At 45.1% G+C, this 22,789-nt stretch overlaps 1 protein-coding gene across 5 annotated transcripts in view; it reads left to right on the forward strand.

Moving 5' to 3' along the window:
- ANKFN1 (ankyrin repeat and fibronectin type III domain containing 1) overlaps positions 1–22,789 on the forward strand; it is a 281,459-nt gene that overhangs the window by 208,078 nt on the left and 50,592 nt on the right. For all 5 annotated transcript variants that reach the window (XM_081849564.1, XM_081849563.1, XM_081849562.1 and 2 more), the window contains 3 exons: positions 5,249–5,356; positions 18,311–18,410; positions 22,211–22,343. In XM_081849564.1, the coding sequence (XP_081705690.1) occupies positions 5,249–5,356; positions 18,311–18,410; positions 22,211–22,343 (341 nt within the window). The remainder of the gene's footprint in view (positions 1–5,248; positions 5,357–18,310; positions 18,411–22,210; positions 22,344–22,789) is intronic.

Consider the following 22,789-nt stretch of genomic DNA (forward strand, 5'->3'; position numbering starts at 1 on the left):
TTGATCCATAAAATGAAAGCAATAAACAATGTACTGCAGTCACACAATCAATCAATCAATCAATCAATCAGTAGCTGAGCTGCATTCCACAAAGTCACAAAAACAAAACAAAAAGAGCCACAAAAACAAAAATGCAAAATAAATAGCAAAAACGGACACTCAAAATGGAAGTGTGGCACTCAAAACGAGCATGTTTGACTTCCGGAAAAAGTTCGCAAACCGGAACACTTCCTTTCGGGTTTGCAGTGATTGGGTTCCAAGTTGTTTGAGTACCAAGGCATTTGAGAACCAAGGTACCACTGTATTACATAAGCTTATTTATTCATCCAACAGCAAATACTTTGGCTCTTAAGTTCACACAAACGTTTTCTGTTTTCATGCCTCAGTTTAATCCATCCACCTTCTCTTAGTCGACCTTGTCAGTTTCTTGCAATAGCTTCCCAATGCTGATAACGCAGATATTTAAGCTGCTGCATGTCATTGGGAGCTTTCTCCTTCTTGCTATGTGCAGCGGATCTCCCTCCCTCCCTCCCTATATGCAGGGCTATTCTTTTGGCCTTGTTATGCCTGTCTAGGGGTTGTCTGTTTGGAGCAGCGGCCCAGTAGGAATTTTGCCATTTGGCTGATTGGCTGGTGCCTCTTTTTTTTTGCCTACTGTGTAGCAAATTGTCACAACTTTGTAAGGTTGGTGGTTAGGCATTGGTTCGATGTTTTGCGGAGGGGAAGCAGTTGGCTGTGCCTGCCCCTCCATTGCTGCTGCTAGGGAATTCCGTTAAAGGAATCCAGGGGCTTGCCTTGCTTTTCTCCAAACCCTGTCAGGGGGCTAGGGCCATGCCAGAGTCCCTGGGAGTATCTGGGGTGAGCTGTGAGACTGAACCCAGCTTCGTGCTCCCCCAGAATGCTTTCCCTTACTGACTTCTGGTGGTGCCCAGTTGTCAATCCTGTTCCTGCCACAGTTCAGGTTCAGGCAGTCGGGAACCATGCCTAAACAACTACTCACAGGCTGTAATCAATAAAGTTGTGGCCAAAATCATTGCCAAAAACCTTAAACTAAATTTCTGTGTCTGTTAGGTATTTATTTTGGGGGTGGTTTGGGGGGTCTTCACAGGCAACTTTATTTGCCTGGAATGCCATGCCCTTCCTATGAAATATTGGTTCATGAGCTTGCAATGTAAACTAACCCAGCACGGACCATTCGCAAAACGTCAGCCATTGGGTAGCGCTGATTGCATTTGCATACTCGGTGCCAGCTATGCAGAGTCTGTCAATAGGCAAACATGCCGACAGCATGCTTTTATTTGCAGAGCCGAGGTGGGTTATTAACTTTATTCTTTTCCGTTAAAAGAGGTGTGGAAAATAGCAGCTAAACTTAGCACCCATGAGAGAGGGAGAGGTCAAAATGAGTGCCCTAAACTTGACCAAAATTATTATTCCCTTCTTGCCGACAAGAGAGTCAGCAGGGTAGTAAGAAATAACTTAAAGGAAGTAAAATGGTTCAATTTGTAAATAGTTTTGAATTGGTTATGCAGCAAGATTAAAATAAGGAACCGCAGAGAGGTGGAGGGGGGGAGTCGAAGAAAATGTAGGTTGAATTTGTTTAGATTTAATGTTTGTTGTTGAAATATTGTAAAATGTAAAAATAAAAAATTTAGAGAGAGAGTCAGCAGGGAATGAAGGACTTTTGCTGGCCTGTTGTTAAAATTCAAATAGCAGCCACACGGTACCCAATAAGGAGCTGCCAGCTGATTCCCCCAGAATGTGGAAGATATTTGGCAGAAGAACCTGCCTTGTCAATAATATGGTACCAAGCTTAAAAAGTAAAAGTACCCCTGCCCGTACGGGCCAGTCGTGTCCAACTCTAGGGTTGTGCGCCCATCTCACTTAAGAGGCCGGGGGCCAGCGCTGTCCGGAGACACTTCCGGGTCACGTGGCCAGCGTGACGAAGCTGCTCTGGCGAGCCAGCACCAGCACAGCACACGGAAACGCTGTTTACCTTCCCGCTATAAAGCAGTACCTATTTATCTACTTGCACTTCGGGGTGCTTTCGAACTGCTAGGTGGGCAGGAGCTGGGACCAAAAGACGGGAGCTCACCCCGCTGCGGGGATTCGAACCGCCGACCATGCGATCGGCAAGTCCTAGGCACTGAGGTTTTACCCACAGCGCCACCCGCATACCAAGCTTAGTGTGGCATAAAAGAGCTTTTCTTCAGAGGTTGCAGGAGAGTTGAGGCATGTCTGGTTGAACACACAGACACTCTCTACCCTACTCAAAGCAGGGCTGTTGTGTACAGCCCCACACCCTCTGTAACGGTTGGGAGATTTGCGTGTAGAGACCCTGCAACCACCCCCTTGTTGAAAAATAAAACATCAGAACGCAGATATTAGGTTAATGTTATTGGGCAAATTTTGGCCACAACTTTATTGATTACAGAATGTGAGCGGTATTGGCTTAGGCATTGAATGGACCCAACTATATCTGACTCCTGCCCGTTGTGCGGGGAGTCCGGTAAGGGCAAACCACCGGAAGGGGGAGCCCCATTGATGCAAACCAACTCAAGCTCCCCCCAGGGTTCCCAACAGAGTTGTGTCATGGTCCTAGCCCCGCCCTGGGCTTCGGACAAGATCCACACACCTGGATTCCTTTAACGGAATACCCTTAAGCTTGGAGGGGCAGGTGATGGCCACACCTCACCTACCCCACACAAGGTCAAACAATGCCTAACCACAAAACCTTACAAAGTTGTGACGATTGCTACGAGGTAGGCGAAAACCAAATGGCTCATGCCAGTTTGCCAAGTGGAAAAATTCCTACCAGGCCCCTCAACGGCGACCAACTGAGGTCCATAGCAAGGCCAATGAAGAATACATGCAAAAAAGGGAGGGAGAGCAGGAGATTGAGGAAGCGAGCCAAGAGAAAACTCTCCAGCTCGCACCTCTGTTTAAATGGGTCCCGGCCATGTGCCCGCCCACCCAGCCAGCGGATTGGCTGGCTGGTTGCTGACATAGCCGGGATCCTCCAGGCAACGCGGGACTTTGTCCCCCGCCCCCGGAGGAGAGTTGGTGGCCACATGGTCCACCACAACTCCTCCCCACAGTGAAGTGGAGCGGACATATAGCCTGTTTGAGCCTCATCCCTGAAGAGGACTTGTGCTTTCCCACTCCTGTGCCACATGTTTGAAGCAGCTGACCTAATGACTGGAAGTGGCCACTGGAACCATATAGCACTGATCCTAAAAGAACTACATTGGCTCCCGGTACGTTTCCGAGCACAATTCAAAATGTTGGTCCTGGCCTTTAAAGCTCCAAATGGCCCAGTATACCTGAAGGAGCGTCTCCACCCACCATTGTTTTATCCTGGACACTGAGATCTAGCTCTGAGGGCCTTCTGGCAGTTCCCTCACTGCAAGAAGTAAGGTTACAGGGAACCTTCTCAGCAGTGGCCTATGGTATGCCCTCCCTTCAGATGTCAAAGAGATAAGTAACTATACAACCTTTAGACAACATCTGAAGGCAGCCTTGCATATGGAAGTTTTAAATGGTGTTTTATTATGTTTCTGTATATGTTGGAAGCCACCTGGAGTGGTTAGGGCAACCCAGTCAGATGGGCGAGGTACAAATACTATTATTATTATTATTATTATTATTATTATTATTATTATTATTGATGTCAGGACCTGAGGTTCATTGCATGAATGGGGAAGGGCCATAGCTCAGTGGTCCAGCACCCACCTTGCATGCAGAAGGTTGAAGGTTCAGTCCCCAGCATCTCCAGGTTGGGAATGCCTCCTGCCTAAAGCCTTGGAGAGCCACTGCCATTAGTCAGATAGATGGATCAATGGTCCGACTCAATACAACTTGTAATTGGGGAGGTTTTGCATTGGGAGACCATTTCTGATATATTGTGCATCTCCTGCAGTAGCTTGGGACACAACAGGAATGAGACCATATGCCCTACCTTCCTGATTTGGTATGTTTCCAACAATTACCATTGGAATTAGCACCAGTGTCAGGCTTCGGGAAATTGGCTTACTTTGGGGAATTGGCAGTAAATAAGAAGATCAAACAAAAGGAACGTCTTAGATTCTTTAATAATCAAAGTGAGAGACAAAAGAGCATGTCTCCCTAGAAATGGCGGTGCTCCCAATTAAGGCTCACACCCCCTCCATCCCTATTAATCTACGTCACTCCTAAATCTTGTAATCTGAGCTTGTACCTTCTGTGTTTTCTGTTCTGAGACTTTCTGAGATCTTCTCGACTTTGGGGAGGGCGGTGGAGGAATGATGTCCAACGACTGTGAATCTGTTAACCCTCTCTCTCCCAATGTTTCTTCTCCTAGCTGTTCCCCATCCAGTCTTTCCCAGCTTCTGCTTTCTGAACTATGCCCCTCTGCAAACCACTGTTCCAAGTCTATACTGTCTTCCTGCTCCTGGGAAGATTCAGGATCCAGATTAGGGGAGGGGGTGGCTCCTACCATTCCTCCTCAGTGCAGTCCTTCTCAACATGGTCCCTGACAACCAGATATATTTATTTACTGAATTTATATCCTGCCCGTCCTCCTGAAGGAGCCCAGAGCAACAGACACATCCACAACAAAATATTTTTAAAGTAAAATTCTAAAAGTAATTAAAACATTCTCTTGTTCAGTGATGTCAGGGTTGCCAGGAGCGGTGGCCTTCAGCCCTGGGTAAGCAGGGATGCTCTCAAATTCCTCCTGAAAGTCAATAATGATGGAGACCATGGAGGGCATACCTCAGACAGAGAACTGCCACTGAAAAAGTCTGCCACAGAGTGGAATGGATCAGAATAGCTTTCCGTAATTCTATTTCCAATTTGCATAAGGGGACCCTCCCCATACTTAGCATTTAAATCTTGGGTCTCTAGTTGTTTTTTTGGACTACAATTCCCATCACCCCTGGCCATGGGTCCTAATAATTAGGGATGATGGGAGTTGTAGTCCAAAAAAAACAGCTGGAGGCCCAAGTTTGGGAAACACTATTTAAATGCTAAGTTTGGGAAGGGGCCCCTGTGTGGGGTTTTTTCTGAAAAAAATCAAATCAAATCTCCAAAATGGTAGTAAAGTAGAAGCAGTAGCTATTTGGGAGGGAATTTCACAGCGTTCTGATCAAGGACAAACTTAAAAAAACCAGGCTTATTGGCCAACTTTGTCCGGAGCCAGGAGACGTTGAGAGCAAAGAAACGCTCCCTTCCTCTGCCGCATTTCACATTGCTTATTTCTTTCGCTCAACAGACTGGAAAGACTACGATGGCCGAGAGCCTAGGCACAGGGGACAGGTCGAGGCTCTGGAACGTTTGCTGCAGCAGGTTAGGGCATCTCGTCCGAGTTACAGTTGCCGAGGTAAGGATAAAGTATCCTCCGTGGGGTAGGGCACCAGGCGAAGTCTCCGTGGCGCCTGTAATTTTAGCAGCTTCCTATCTGGGCCATACTGTCTCATTCATCAAGAAAGATATTACTATTGGCCCATCTGGAATCACTTTAGCAGACTATCTCGCTCTTCTTGCCTCTCCCAATTGGCAACGCGGCAAACATTTGAAGAGAAGCTTTCGCCAAAGCCTCTCTCTCATTTTCTCTCTCTCGTTCTCTCTCTCTCTCTCTCTCTCTCTCTCTCTCTCTCTCTCTCTCTCTCCTGCCCAGTAAATTGTTTCAGATCACAAATGCCAATTAATATGTTTAAAGACTTCCTGGCAAAGACAGATAACAGGCCTTAATGGGGCTGGTAATAATAATAATAATAATAATAATAATAATAATAATAATAATAATAATACATTTTTATTATTTCAGGAAATCCGGCTCAGGGTGGCTAACAACAAATTTAAAACACTTAATTATTGCAACAAAAAACAGCATAAAATACAGTATAAAATTGAATCACAATCAATTCAGAATTCAAAAATCAGTTTAGGGGGGAAATCCATCCAATAAACATTAGATGATCACCAAGGCTAGCTGGCTAAATTAGTCCTATTTGGGCCAGCGAGGAGACCAGGGGAGAATTAGCTGTGGTAGTGCCATGTTTTTGTGGAGCCTTGGGCAAGAGGCGGGCCAGGGTTCCTTTGCACCCCTACAGCATGTGAAAAAAGAGGCGTGGCCCCAGAGCATGTACAAAGTGCGTTCCCTGACCATTGCATGTCCGCAGCCAGCCTCTCACAGCAAGTGAGGTTTGTGGGAGGAGACATTCCGCCCCCCCCAACCTAGAGCAATAAATTGCTATAATAGATACCCACCAGCAGGGAAAATGGCAGCAGGGTTCAATGATGGGTAAGGTAAAGGTAAAGGGACCCCTGACCATTAAGTCCAGTCGTGACCGACTCTGGGGTTGCGGCGCTCATCTCGCTTTATTGGCCAAGGAAGCCGGCGTTTGTCCACAGACAGCTTCCGGGTCATGTGGCTGGCATGACTAAGCCGCTTCTGGCGAACCAGAGCAGCACACGGAAACACAATTTACCTTCCCGCCGGAGCGGTACCTATTTATCTACTTGCACTTTGATGTGCTTTCGAACTGCTAGGTTGGCAGGAGCTGGGACCGAGCAATGGGAGCTCACCCCGTCGCGGGGATTCGAACCGCCGACCTTCTGATCGGCAAGTCCTAGGCTCTGTGGTTTAACCCACAGCGCCACCCGCATCCCTTAATGATGGGTAATTTATGGTAATTTTATGACTCCACCCATTACTGCTGCTGGCCGTGGTTTTGACTTTTAATATTGTTTGCTACAACCTTTGGACTGAACGAAAGCAGTGTGGCTGCTGCCAGCAAAACAGGTGCTATAAATTCTCTAGGAAGCAATTCCAACTCGTAATGAAAAAGAGGCACCCTAATGAGTGCGGGGGAAAAGCAAAATTGCTGCATTTTAAATGAAACTGTCTCCCCCGTTCCCTTAGATGTAGAGACAGTTTAAAGCCCAGCAAGTTCTCTGTTCTTCATTCACAGGAGACAATGTGCCTTTGAAAACCAGGGCAGCAGCTTGAGATACGTTCCAAAAACCCATGTTCTCTGTGAGCTGTTGAAATGCGATTAAATATTTTTAATTACCTCCCCCCCAATATATATATATATATATATATATATATATATATCTACTTGCATAATGTTTTTCTTCTGCTTTATGAATAGGAGAAATCAAATTGTTACAGAGTTCTGATTGTCTTCCCCTCTCTACCGTCTCGCCTTGGCAGATTCTGCACAAGGAGCCCTCAATTCTTATGTGTGCAAATATGCAACAATGCAGACTAGCAAAGGTCTGCGTGTTCCTTTGCTGTAACTATGGCAACATACGCTCAATGTGAAAATGCCCTTTTGAAAAAGGAAAGGAATGTTGCATGGAAATAAATGCTTCTTTCCCCCCTTCCCTCCTCGCCACCTTCTAATTAGGGTCTCCGTAAAGCAATCTGTTTTATAATGCGTCCTATTGAAAACCATTCTTTATTCTCGCTGCTCTTTGTTATACTTTTGTGGCGCCTGCCACGGTGATGTGCGAACTCACTGTAGTGAGCATATGTGCGATTTGACATTCTGAAATGCATTACGACGGTGGTTGGGTGAGCAATTCGCACCACCTCTCTGGTGTAACCTCGACAGGAATGAAAAGCTTTTTCAGCCTGAAGACAACATTGGATTTTGAAACACTGACCTAAGACCATATATCGTGGTGGGTGGGGCCAGAGAGGAAATCTGGCAGAGCAGCGTACATAAATTTTATCACTGTGCAGCAAGCTACTTTCTTTTCCTTCTTTTGAAAATGATTTTTATTTGATTTTACAAGCATAGAGTTATAAGATCCCCTCCATGGGTCTTATTGTCAACATTTTCAACTGCATATTATTTCCTAATCCATATTTTGTACCTATCCATTTTGTCCATAGTGTTTGTTACATTATACGTGTTATTAGAATCCTGCTAATGTTTTCGTCTGCTTACAGTGGTCTCCTAAATAAATTATAATTTTCCCCCATTCCTTCTTAAAGTTTTTGTCTTCTTGGTGCCTGAGCTTTCCAGTCAGTTTTGCCATTTCAGCATAGTCCAACAGCTTAGTTTGCCATTCCTCTCTGATAGTGACCTTGTCTTCTTTCCACGTCTGGGCTAGTAGCATCCGTGCAGCTGTTGTCGCATACATAAAGAGTCTTTTCTGCTCCTTTGGGATATCAGTACCTACAATTCCTAATAAGAAAGCATCTGGGGTTGTTTTTTTTAATAAAAGTTATTTTAAACATTTTTTTCATATTACATATTGTCAGAGCTGCCTCTAGGTCCCAGCTCACAGAGGACCAACGCCAGGCTGATGTTATGTACAAAAGTCTTTATTGAAGTTTAATTTCCATTTCAAAGCCAGAGCGTGCAACCCTACGTCTAGACTCTAGATCGGCGAAGTCCCGTCTGAGTCTCCGCCCCTTCCACACCAGTTTAAGATCCTAGCCCTGCTCCACCTCCTGCGCTGCTCTCTTCTCCTCTGGGTCCTCCTGCCCTCTGGGGCATTGCCCTTTCTGGACTCTTCCGACGCTGAGTCGCTTAGCTCCTCCCCCTGCCTCCGGCGTGCTTTAGGACCCGGTTCCCAATCCTCACTCTCTGCTGTCCCGCGCTCCTGTACATTTGAACTTGCTTCTCGCGCCAACCCAGGATTCTTATCTCATTATACATGACAAAGCCATTTTTCACCTTCTCACCCCTTGCTTTTTCCTGTTAGACCTATTGCAGTCGTTAACAGGCTCATCGCAGCTATCTGCCAATCACCCATTCCCACCACCCTTCTGAGTAATACCCCTCCTCACCTTCTCACTATATAGAAAGGTCCGGTGACTTCTGTTTCAGTGTATCTGAAGAAGTGTGCATGCACACGAAAGCTCATACCTAGAACTAACTCAGTTGGTCTTTAAGGTGCTACTGGAAGGAATTTTTTTATTTTGTTCTTTCTCCTAACCGTTACACTACTTCTATCACTGCTTCCCTCTTCCGTGACACTGGCCGGATCTGACCTCCCTTCCGTTATCCGACTCTCCGAGGGAGGCGTGGTAGACTCTGCCTCGTCTCCTCTCCCTGGTGGGGAAAGCACTGGCCCCGATGCCTGGGACTCTTCCCCCCCACTCTGCTCTGGTGGGGAAGCTGGTCCTGATTTCCAACTACTGCTCTGGGAGTCCCTGCTGCCCCCTTGCTCCTGGGGCGTTCCCCTTGGGACCCCCCTGCCCCTGGCCACTGGCGCTCCCTTCTGTGAATCTTCCGATTCGCTGGAGAGGCTCATGGAATCCCTCGGACCACTGTCCCCTCCTACGCTCCCTTCGGATTCCTCCCCCTCGTTCTCCATCTCCCATCTTCCCTGTGCCTCAGCTCCTGAGCCCCTGACACATATCATTTCCCAGAATGCTTTTATTACTTTACATGACCACCACATATGATAAAAGGTACCTTCTTTTTCTTTACATTTCCAGCAGATGTTTGTACTTGTCTAATACATTTTTGCTAACTTACTAGGAGTCAATTACCACCTGTACATCCTTTTCATATAGTTTTCTTTCAGCGGGCAACATGCTGAGAATTTCAAATCAGTTTTCTATAACCTTTCCCAATCTAAAAGTTGAATATTGTGCCCCCAAGTCCCTCGCCCAGTGTATCATTAAGGATTTAACCTGTTCATCTTTTGTATACCATTCCAGGGCCCTAGTCTCTTGTGACAGAGTGTTCCACCAAGTCGGGGCCGGTACTGAAAAGGCCCTGACCCTAGTTGAAACCAATCTAACCTCCTTGAGGCTCGGGACCTCCAAAATGTTGTTATTTATGAACCTTAAGGTCCTCCGCAGGGGATACCAGGAGAAGCATTCCCGTAGGTATGAGGGTCCTAGGCCACATAGGGCTTTAATGGTCAAAACCAGCACCTGAAACCTGAAACTGGACTCCACCGGGAGCCAGTGCAGCTGGTAAAGTTGGATGGCACCTTGCAGCCAAGCCCTGCAGCCAAGCTGGTGCCAAATGTATCGTTCTGTTTTCCTTTGGACCACTCCAGCAAGGCTGAGAAGGTGATCTTGTCATCTGGGCAGCCCAGGAGCTACATACACAATGCTCAGGATGGCACCCAAGCGCTGCTGGAGCAGAGGCTTGGCTTCACACCCAGATGCGCACTCCATTGTCTCTCGAGACAGACGGATGCCATCCACAACGTATCATCTCTGTTTGGGCATCTGCTTTGCACAATTGCACCTGCGCGAGAGGGGTGAGAGCAGCAGCCCTGTCAAGTCCTCATCACGCAGTCCGCACAATTCTCCTGTGTTCTGTGGGTCACCTCTGAAGAAGAGAGGCTGCTTTAAGCACATAGGGCCCCTGAACAGAACTCATATCAAGTTGACCCTAGGAGACAACGATGTAAACAACCTCACAGAAACATCTCCAGGAAAACCTTTGACAACTCTGGCATGCCGGCTGCATTTTAGAGGCTCTGCAAACAGATCTGCTGTGGCTTTAGAATTCACTTTGTAATTTGCCGTTATCCTTGGGAGAGAGAGAAAGAGCTTTGGTTTCCAAAGTTTAATCTCCGGTGGGGGGAAACATGGATGATTACAAGCAACAAGGTCACCCATTTGTCTTCATAAGTAGCGTAACCAGGTTACTACAATTACAGATTGCTTGGCATTGTATGGGCCTAAGGTTGAAGAAGTTTTTTCCTCCGCCCAGCCCAGCCCAGCCCAGCCCAGCTTTCGTCCTTCTCCAATCCTACATTTCAAATCAACTCTTTGTAGTTCAACGTATTGTTGTGATGATCTAAGGTAGGAAGGGGAGAAATCAAAACTTTTCATTGTAATGCTTACCCTTTGTTTTTTTGTTTTGGGTTTTTTCGGTGGCACTTGCCCAGCAAAATACTGACGGACTAAGTCCGAAGCTAATCCTTAAAAATGTTTGAATAGTAATTTGATCTGGGAGCTGCGGAACCAGCCCTTACCTCATTTGGCAAAGGGCAGAGGGTTTGGCTTTGGACGGCAGGCTGTTTCAAGGCAAGGTTGGAACAGAGGCAGAGCTAGCGCAGATCTAGGGGCCTATTCTCATTATCCTCTCTGGGCATGACGGCCCACAAGCCTTCATCAACATGTGGGCTGGCTTTTAGCTGTGCTGCTGCATGCTAAGTTATATGAATGCTGGTGTCCTGAACAGAAGCCGGTGCAAAGACTTTCATGTTGCCGTTGCAATAGGAAGTCGGTGGGCAATATTGCACAGCTGCTCCTGTGCAGATTATCGACATTCTTATGTGTCGAAACGTTGTTACAGAGAACGTTGGAATACAGTGGTACCTCAGGTTACATATGCTTCAGGTTACAGACACTTCAGGTTACAGACTCCGCTAACCCAGAAATAGTGCTTCAGGTTAAGAACTTTGCTTCAGGATGAGAACAGAAATCGTGCTCCGGCGGTGCGGCAGCAGCAGGAGGCCCCATTAGCTAAAGTGGTGCTTCAGGTTAAGAACAGTTTCAGGTTAAGTACGGACCTCCGGAATGAATTAAGTACTTAACCCGAGGTACCACTGTACAGGACTTCCAGAATGGATTAAGTTCGAAAACCGAGGTACCACTGTACAATGGTACCTCGGTTTACGAACTTAATCCATTCTGGAAGTCGATTCTTAAACCCAAAACCGTTCTTAATCTGAGGTGTGTTTTCCCTAAGGAGGCCTCCCGCCGCCAGTGCCCGTCCACTGTTCGGATTCCGTTCTTAGACCAAGGTATAGTTCGCAAACCAGGACACTACAGAGTTCGTAAACCGGTTTTGCAGAGTTCGTAAACCGAATCGTTCTTAAACAGGACTGTTCTTAAACTGAGGTACCACTGTATTGGAATGCTGGAAACATGTCTGTTTCTCAGATTTTGAACCCTGGGACACATCTCTCTCTCACTCTCTTTCTCTCTCTCTCTCTCATCTATCTATCATTTATCTATCTATTTTGACTTAAATTAGGGACACACTTCTTTCTTAGGCCCTGTCCACATTAGAGATGAAAGAATCTGGTAATTTTGGTTCTCAAAATTTCTCATTTTTCCAGTATTAAAATCAGTTCTTCGCATTTCTGCAGAAATATGCATTTCCCCCCTAAAATCCTCATGAAAACTACATAATCCTAATGAGAACTACTGTACATATCTTTCAAAAGACGTTTGAAGGCAGCCCTGTATCGAGAAGTTTTTAATGTTTGATGTTTTATTATGCTTTTATTTGTGCTGGAAGCCACCCAGAGTGGCTGGGACAACCCAGCCAGATTGGTGGGGTATAAATAATAGAATTATTATTATTATTATTATTATTATTATTATTATTATTATTATTATTATTACAATGGAAACATGTCTCAGACCAGCAGACTTGGGTCAAGGTTTGCAGACGAAGCTTGCCCCAGTGCAAGGTTTCCCAAACGTGGGTCGTCCAGCTGTTTTTGGACTGCAACTCCCATGATCCCTAGCTAGCAGGACTAGTGGTCAGGGACGATGGGAATTGTAGTCCAGAAACAGTTGGAGATCTAGGTTTGGGAAACCCTGCCCTAATGTTTAAAGCAGGCATAGGCAAAGTCGGCCCTCCAGATGTTTTGGGACTACAATTCCCATCATCCCTAGCTAACGGGACCAGTGGTCAGGGATGATGGGATTGTAGTCCCAAAACATCTGGAGGGCTGAGTTTGCCTATGCCTGGTTAAAGGATCATGTAGGCCGTCTCATCTTTGCTGGCTTGCTTCTCTTTCCATCCCTACGGCCTCTTCCACTGCTACTATCAAGTTTGCTCTTTAAAATGTGCCCTCTGTGAATGACACCAAACCTATTTTGCCAAACCTCCGATTTATCTGCCAGACATCTTCCCAGGATTCCCTTCCCTCTCACTTCCCCAGATCAGTTATATTGTTGGTTTTAACGCAGTGAGACGACAAAGCCAAATTATATGGACCACCTGCAAACCATCTTCTTGAGCTGCTTAGCACAGAACAGGTTTTTGAGTGTTTCTTTGGAGGGGAGCGAAAATGAGCTCAGCCTTCGCTAACCGGGTGCCCTCCGAATGCCCTGGTTTGCAAAGGCTACTCGAAGCCCCAGTCTTTGCCTAATCTTTGCGCTGCTCAATTCAGCCTTTGCACAAAGGTTTTTTTCTGCTTCTGTGGCCTTATCATTTATTGATGCAGCTTTGCATCTGCATATCGTTTTGCTGCCGTGCAATTAGTACCACGCCATGTTATTTATTACCTAATTAAATGGCAGGCCATTCAAACACCTTCTTCCCATGACTCCCAAATTATTATTATTACATATATGTGGCCATATAATCCCACGTCGGTATTTCTTGTCCCTGTTTATACAAGATTGTAAAAACAAAAGCAATCAACAGGGTGGAAATAATTGCCACAGTTTTTGTATGCAAATCATTTCGCAGTGGCCGTTAAAATGCTGGTGGAGTGGAGCCAAACCATTTGACTAGCGAAATGGGTTGCTTTCCCCACTTTAAATCCACCCTGTTTATTTTAGTAGTATAATTACTTGATATTTCTTGATGTATTAAGGTGCCTTCTCTTCAGAAAGACAGGACTCCCTCATACAGGCATGCTCCTAACTTATCTGAGGTTGCAGGCAAATAACATACTTAAAACTCATTTGCTTCCAAGCTAAGAGTAAGTATGAATGATCCTACCAAGGCAACTATAGGGACACGGGTGGCGCTGTGGGTTAAACCACCGAGCCTAGGTCGGTGGTTCGAATCCCTGCGACGGGGTGAGCTCCCGTTGCTCAATCCCTGCTCCTGCCAACCTAGCAGTTCAAAAGCACATCAAAGTGCAAGTAGATAAATAGGTACCACTCCGGCGGGAAGGTAAACAGCGTTTCTGTGTGCTGCTCTGGTTCGCCAGAAGCGGCTTAGTCATGCTGGCCACATGACCCGGAAGCTGTACACCGGCTCCCTTGGCCAATAAAGCGAGATGAGTGCCACAACCCCAGAGTTGGTCACGACTGGACCTAATGGTCAGGGGTCCCTTAACCTTTACTTACCAAGGCAACTGCTACATAGAGTTGCCATATTTCAAAAAGTGAAAATCCAGAATCTCCACGCACATAAAATGAAGTTTTTGAGATATTTTTATTTTATGTTATTTATTTATTTTAATTTTATTAACAGATAAAACACATACATGTAAATTTGCACAATACACATACACAACACACTACCTTATTTTCATAACATAAAACATACCTACATTACTCTATATAATACCTGCCTATACATACCTACGCACCTACCCCACACGGACACCTACCAAGTGACTTGACTTCCAGCCATTCTTGTTACGCTACTTTATTTTTCCAACTAGCTTAAATGCATTTCATTATTTCTTTAATCTCTTCTTCTATCTTGACTTTCTCTCCTTTCACTCTAATCATTTTCTGGGTTCACTCAATATCTAACAGAAATTCTACTTTTTCCACATAAATTTTGATGTATTCCTTAAAGATAGTCCACTCCTTATTCACTTTTTGTGCCATATCTCCTCTTATCCTCCCTGTTAGTTCGGCAATATGGAAGTATTCCATCATTTTAGATAACCAGTCTGTTTTAGTTGGGACGCTGCTGCTTTTCCAATTTTGGGCAATCAATAACCTTGCCACCATAGTTGCATACATAAATATTGGTCTGACCGTTCTTTTTATTTCCTCTGACATGATACCTAGGAGAAAGGATTCTGGTTTTAAGTTTCTGAGATATTTTAAAGGAAATTCACCAAAAGAAACAGCACTTCTGACGTGGATGTGGGAATGTTCAGGGTGGGAGGAGAGGATATATGATGAATTAATATCCTTCCTAACTTGCGCTAGCAAGTTCCTTTACTTAGCAAAGTTTACATTCCCCTTTTTACATGCACAACAGATAGCTGGTTGCAGGCTCGTGTAAGCCTCTCACTATTATACAATTATACAGTCTGTCTCAGATTGAATTGTACGTTTCTAGTAAGTTCCCTTGAATCCCTCTTAAAAGAATAAAGACACCACAATCTTATTCAAAGTCAATAAAAGAAGTTTCCTTACATCAGTTCACAGTTGGATCCCTGAAGGCAGACTTAGTTACAAATATGTACATGTGGATCTACCCCATATGGGGGGATAATCCCAGGAGGAACAGGAAGTTTCGACTGGCTGAACCAAACACCCCCTTGCATGGCCACTCTAGGAAAACAAGGAATGTTGTATTTGACTGCCTCTCATGGATCACATCCCACAATGAGTTGCCATACATCCCGAACATTTTCGTGATTTTCGGAAATTCCATCCAAACACTTATTTCCAACCGACGAATCCCGGATGTGTCCAGGAGAACCCAGACGTATGGCAGCCCTACTGTTATAACTCCCCCCCCCCCAAAAAAAAATAAACCTCTGTCACCAAAACATTTTGGTGGCCAAGCTTCCCGTCCAGGGAGGGAATTATTTATCAGCATCTGAATGTTCTTTATATTTGCATTAGGATAATGATGCTAAATTTATGCCTCATTTCTATCGCCTTTTCCAATGTGCAAATTAGGGTGCAAATGTACTCATATTCTTTTAATAAAAAAAATTGCTGAATGCACATATGGTTTTGGACATATGTGTTCAGAATTGTTAAGGAGAGGCAGTCGGATGCCTCCTTCCATGTGACAAGTTTAGGAGAAATCTCTTTTGAGAATTCACAAAAAAAGATGTCAGGGTTCCCCCCACCCATCTTCTTCAGCAAAGAAAGGTAAGCCTGACAACATTTTCAAATTTAATCTGGATCCTCCTTGTGCAACCTTTGATCTTGCCAATCAAAACAATGGGGCTTTGTAAAGCGGAATAATCATTCTGCCACAGGAAAAGGATTCAGTAGCTGCTATCTAGTTATTGTTCCTTTCCAGAGCAGACAAATTGAATAGTGAGATCTGCCAGGGTACATGATTCTCCTGTGTGTCCTTTACATTGGCATTAATGGAGAGTGATTGCTACTGGAATTTGGTTGCCCTATATTCCATCACTCAAAGTGCAGTTTTGGAGCACGGCATGAAATAAGTTTTTTAAATGGGGGGGGGTGCCTTTTCCAGACCCAATAAGTGTCCCTATTCTCTAGGGACAGTCCCCAGATTTCCAGGAAACATTTGATCCTGGAAGGTACAGTTTTCCTTAGGACACCCCTATTTTCAGCAAAGAAATGTTGGACAGTATGGAGGTATGAGACCCCCAAGCCTTCCTAGCTACATCCGCTTCATAAAATAGTAGATGGGACCCCAAGGATCATCTAGTCCAACCCCCTGCAATGCAGGAAAATGCAGCGGCCCCATATAGGAATCAAACCTGGAAACCTGAAACCTAGGCATTATTAGCTGTAACCAACTGAGCTATCCCCTGCCTGGGCCAAGGAGATAAGTAACTATATAACCTTTAGAAGACAACTGAAGGCAGCCCTGTGTAGGGAAGCTTTACTGTTTACTGTTTTATTATGTTTTTATATATAGTGGTACTTCGGGTTAAGAAGAAGAAGAAGAGTTTGGATTTGATATCCCGCCTTTCACTCCCCTTCAGGAGTCTCAAAGCGGCTAACAATCTCCTTTCCCTTCCTCCCCCACAACAAACACTCTGTGAGGTGAGTGGGGCTGAGAGACTTCAGAGAAGTGCGACTGGCCCAGGGTCACCCAGCAGCTGCATGTGGAGGAGTGGAGACGCGAACCCGGTTCCCCAGATTACGTGTCTACCGCTCTTAACCACTACACCACACTGGCTCTCTTAATTTGTTCTGGAGGTCCGTTCTTAACCTGAAACTGTTCTTAACCTGAGGTACCACTTTAGCTAATGGGGCCTCCTGCTGCTGCTGCCGCTCAATTTCTGTTCTCATCCTAAGGGCAAAGTTCTTAACCCAAGGTACTATTTCTGGGTTAGCAGAGTCTGTAACCTGAAGCGTCTGTAACTCAAGGTATGTTGGAAGACACCCACAGTAGCTTTTGGGGATATCCTGTTCAATAACAACCATTTTATTATTTATTATTTATTATTTATTATTTATTATTTATTATTTATTATTTATTATTTATTATTTATTATTTATTATTTATTATTTATTATTTATTATTTATTATTTATTATTTATTATTTATTATTTATTATTTATTATTTATAACCCCACCTATCTGACTGGATTGCCCCAGCCACACTGAACATTTAAAAAAATCTTGCCTATGCAGGGCTGCCTTCAATCCACTGGCAGATGAAGGGGGCGGGGGGTGGTTCGCCCTGGGTGCTATCCCGGTGGGGTGACATTGTGGCCGCCACGCCTCTGCCCCTGGGACACTTGGTGCTCACCACGCACCCCCGGGACACTTGTCACTCTTCGCGCATACCACTTGATGCACACACCTCTGACGCACGCCATGCCCTCTGCAGGTGGCGTGCTACGCCCCCTTGGACATGTGCCAGCCACGCCCCTGGACGTACGCCGCTCCAGGTGCCGGAGCAAGTATTTCCCCCACTGCTTCAATGTCTTTGAAAGGTTGTATAGCTACTTATCTCCATGGCTCAGGGGTAGGGTTGGTGTAGTGGTTAAGAGCGGTAGTCTCGTAATCTGGGGAACCGGGTTCGCGTCTCCGCTCCTCCACATGCAGCTGCTGGGTGACCTTGGGCCAGTCACACTTCTCTGCAGTCTCTCAGCCCCACTCACCTCACAGAGTGTTTGTTGTGGGGGAGGAAGGGAAAGGAGAAAGTTAGCCGCTTTGAGACTAACTTTCAGGTGTATTTCAGGTGGGGTTTTTTTCTCTGTCTCTGCCATGTTAGGGATCCTCTCCAAATGCATGTGTGAAATGTCATGTATTTAAGCTCTCGGTAGCCAAGCAGACAGATTTACAAATTTGTGTCTGTGTCTGTGTGACAAATTCCAGAGGGGCCACCCTGTTAAGCTGCAATGGATTGCTTTGAAGTCACTTCAGCACCAGGTGGGGGGGAAATCGTTCCCCAACTGCCCCACCCCACCCTATCCTGTATTTTGCCAGAACAAAGGTGGCAACCCTACTTGGGGGTCACATAACTCCATACCCTCAGGTGAAAATAGGAACTTCCTACCACACCACATTTCTCCGATGGAAATAGGGATATTCTAAGGAAAAGTGGGACATTCTGGGAACAAATCAGAAGGCTTCTGTAAATCCAGGACTGTCCCTGGAAAATAGGGACACTTGGAGGGTCTGTGGTCTCAAAAAAATAAATAAATGTGCTGCCTAATATTTCTGTAAAACTCAAAATCACATCTCTCTCTTTCTTTTCTGTTATTTGTTTGTTTCTTTTTCATTCGCGTCTCCAGATAGTTCTAAATTGCAGAACGCAGGTCGCAAGCAATCTGTCTCAAGAAGCCTGAAGCACCTCTTCCATTCTTCAAACAAGTTTGTGAAGACTTTGAAAAGGTTTGTCTGGTGTGGCAGAATCTGAACTATGTAGCCAGAGCTCCCAAGAGCTTCTCTCTTACGTAAGCCTAGACCTGATTTCAGAAAGTGCTCAGCACTGAAAAAGAAAAATATTGAGTGCCAGGGCAATAGTCACGTAGAAAAAGGCTTCACCGGATGACATTGGTGAAGCAAGGAAATTCACTGAGGAGCAGACGTCCTCTGAGAAGGGTCAAGGCATGGCCTTCAGATCTTACGGGATTCGGTAAATTAAAAGTCTAACTTGGGCCGCAGTCATGGCTTCCCCCAAAGAATTCTGGGGGCTGTAGTTTTATAAGGATGTTGAGTGTTGCCAGGAAACCCCTATTTCCCTCTCAGAGCTACAATTCTCAGAGCTGTTTAGAGACCAAACCCTCTTCCCAGGAAACTGGGAGTTTTAAGTTGGGGGGGGGCGCAGGGGATAGCAGTCTGAACAACTATAATCACCTTTAATAATCTGCTGTTTCCAAGAGTTGAGGGAATCATGTCATTTTTGTAGGATACTGCTTTCAATGTCTAGCGCAGAAGGCTGCAAAACTGGGCATACTTCCCTGGGAGTAAGTCCTATTGAAGTCAACAGGATTGTATACCCTCCAATATTTCTCTGATGAAAATAGGGACATCCTACTCCATCATCATCATAATTTTATCATTTATACACCGCCCATCTGACTGGGTTGCCACAGCCACAGTGAGCAGCTTCCAGCATATATGAAATAATAATAATAATAATAATTTATTATTTGTACCCCGCCCATCTGGCTGGGTTTCCCCAGCCACTCTGGGCGGCTTCCATAAAAACCAAAAATACACTAAAATATCACAGATTAAAAACTTCCCTGAACAGGGCTGCCTTAAGATGTCTTCTGAATGTCAGGTAGTTATTTATCGCTTTGACATCTGATGGGAGGGCATTCCACAGGGATAACTTCCCTATACAGGACTGCCTTCAGATGTCTTGTAAAGGTTGTATAGTTACTTACCTCCTTGGCTTGGGGATCACATAATTCCATACCATCCAACATTTCTCCAATGAAAATAAAGGTAAAGGTACCCCTGACCATTAGGTCCAGTTGTGAATGACTCTGAGGTTGCGGCGCTCATCTAGTTCTATAGGACGAGGGAACTGGCATTTGTCCACAGAGAGCTTCCAAGTCATGTAACTGGATAACTAAGCCGCTTCCAGTGAACCAGAGCAGCGCACGGAAACGCCATTTACCTTCCCACCTGAGCAGTGCCTATTTATCTACTTGCACTTTGACGTGCTTTCGAACTGCTAGGTTGGCAGGAGCAGGGACCAAGCAACGGGAGCTCACCCCGTCACAGGGATTCGAACTGCCGACCTTCTGATCGGCAAGCCCTAGTCTCTGTGGTTTAGACCACAGTGCCAACCGTGTCCCTCCAATGAAAATCGGGACATCCTAAAGAAATGCAGGACATTCCAGGATCAAATCAGAAACCAGGACAGCTTCTGTAAATCCAAGACTGTCCCTGGACAACAGGGACACTTGGAGGGTCTGGGATTCTCTTCTGGGTGGTAAAACAAAGGATGAGAGACAAACTGTCCCACTGCTGAACAACTCAGATTGTTAGGACATCCTTCCCGATGTTTAACGCAAAACCTTTTGCTGCCCTTTGGGTCTTACTCTCTGGAGCGACGGAAAACAAATTTGTTCCATAGTCTTTTATGTGATAGCAGCCCTTTCAATATCTGGGGGTGGCACTGATGTTTCCCTTTGATGAAAATGGATCACTTCCTGGGCTTGCTTTGCTTTAAAAATGACAGCAGAAAGCCATTTGAATGCTTTCTTCCTGATCAAACCCATATCTGAGATTCCTAATATTTTTGGCTGTCCTCCCCTGTCCCAGTATAACCTGCCTGCCTCTGGAAGCTTTGGTCTCTGTGAATGAAAGTTATGCACAGGGCTGGATTCTGTCTTCTTTCATCACCGAGAGTGCTTGGTTTGTTTCCTCCCCCCCCCCTTTGTATTTTGATAAGAAGCTGGTTCTTTCCAAAAAGTTCCCCGGAGGTTCTTCAATTCACTAAATCCACTGATTAATGTATGTAGCTAATTACAAACGTAAATATTTAAAAGGAATGAATTTTATGTAAACAGTGCTACAGATACGCTGAACAAAATGATGCTCTGTTGCACTAGCGCACATCCAAAATAACCCCATTGATTCGGGTGGTCGTAGCACTGAATCATATTGCTATAAATCAAGAGGTCCTGTGATTAACTCTTTTCACACTGCATTCTGGGGGACCTTTGGAAGCTTATTAGGGGTGAAAAAAATAGACAAGTTTCCCTTAAAGACAGCTTCCCAGGGCTTGTTTTCCCAGCCAGAACTTAACATAACTCAGTTCCAGAACCACTCAGATGGGCACCATTGCCATTGTAAGAGAACATGTTCATTGTGAGTTCCAGCACCAATTTTTCAAGAAGAATAGCATTGAGCTTGCCTCCCCACAAACAATCATCTCGGACCCTCCAAGTGTCCCTATTTTCCAGGAACAGTCCCACTTTCTGACGTGATCCTGGAATATCCCACTTTTCATTAGGACATCCATATATTCATCAGAGAAATGTTAAAGTGTATGGTACGAAGTCCCTATTTTTTTTAATGTTTAATTATGTTTTAAAATATGTTGGATGCTGCCCAGAGTGGCTGGGGCAACCCAGTCAAGTGGGGGGTATTATTATTATTATTATTATTATTATTATTATTATTATTATTGAATAAATGTAAATGGTAAAGGGACCCCTGACCATTGGGTTCAGTCTGGGGTTGCGGCACTCATCTCGCTTTATTGGCCAAGGGAGCCAGCATACAGCTTCTGGGTCATGTGGCCAGCATGACTAAGCTGCTTCTGGCGAACCAGAGCAGCACCCGGAAACGCCGTTTACCTTCCCGCCAGAGCAGTACCTATTTATCTACTTGCATTTTGACGTGCTTTTGAACTGCTAGGTGGGCAGGAGCAGGGACCAAGCAACGGGAGCTCACCCAGTTGCGGGGATTTGAACCGCCGACCTTCTGATCGGCAAGTCCTAGGTTCTGTGGTTTAACCCACAGCGCCACCCGTGTCCCTTTATTGTTGAATAGGCTGTCCCTATTTTCATCAGAGAAATGTTGGATGGCATGCCATTCCCCCCCAGGACGTCCTGGGACAACACGATACCCAGGGCATTCTGGAGTAGTAAAATTATGGACAAGAGAAGTCTACTGCCACAGTGGAAAGGGCAATGAAAAGTTGAAAGTTAGAAAGAGGGGAAATATTAAAACAATGTAAGTAACAAAATCTAATTTGATTTGAATGAGTTACACATTAAATGTACTTTTGATGAATGACTAAACAAATGAATACTCCCTCAATGAAAGCCACTGACTTCTAACACACACACACACACACACACACACACACACACACACACACATATAATGCTTGATTTCTGAAGGCAGAAAGTAAAAATCCTGCCGTACCACTTGTCTAAACAGAATTGCTATAAAAACTGACATTGTGAGTTGTTTTGCTTATACAGGGAAGGCAGTATCAACTCCAACATATTTGAAGCTATTTTGCAGTATTTGCTGGAATTTAGTTTTGGGATGTTTCTGGGAAATTCTCATTTCTGGGAACGACGAAGTGAAATCTGTTGCTTCAGTCATTTGCGAGGCCAGGATTAGGCAAACGAAATAGCTCTCTCTCGCTCTGAAATTCTCTGGCCTTCCCAGAACAGCCTTCAAATCACCTTCTTTTCTTTTCTTTTTTCCCCCCTCAGAGGGCTCTATTTAGCTGTGATATTTTATTACAAAGACAATATGTTGGTCACCAACGAAGATCAGATCCCGATTGTGGAAATCGATGATTCTCACGCCAGTTCCATTATGCAAGATTTCCTCTGGTTCACAAAGGTACATTAAACATAACCTGCCATCTCCTCTTGATTAAACTCAACTGACTGGGTCAGTGCAAGGGGGGGCGATGTCTGGTTTGGAGTGATGCACAAAATCTACTTCCTTTTCACCGACAGCCAGGCCACCTTCTCACCAACATGCATTCCTGTGTTGTGTGAGAATATGTTGTTGTGACCCAAGTCATACGTATATACTGTAGGGAACTGTAGGTGGAATTGAGACTGTAGAGAAGAGTCAGGCATGGTAAAAACAGTTTTCTACAGGCAAAATAAAAAGTTAAACATTGCACCCTCCCTGGGAGGCAGAATGCTTGAACAAACTCGGCTGGAAGAAAGGGATTAATGGAGGAGAGAAGTCACAAGACTTGTAATCACTGGTGGAGGAAGAGGGGTGCGGGGGGGAGCGCACCGCCCCTGACAGCACGATCCTGGTGGGGTGCCATC

The sequence above is a fragment of the Podarcis erhardii genome (genome assembly GCF_964252035.2).
Source record: "Podarcis erhardii genome assembly, chromosome: 2".
NCBI classification, from domain to species: Eukaryota; Metazoa; Chordata; class Lepidosauria; order Squamata; family Lacertidae; genus Podarcis; species Podarcis erhardii.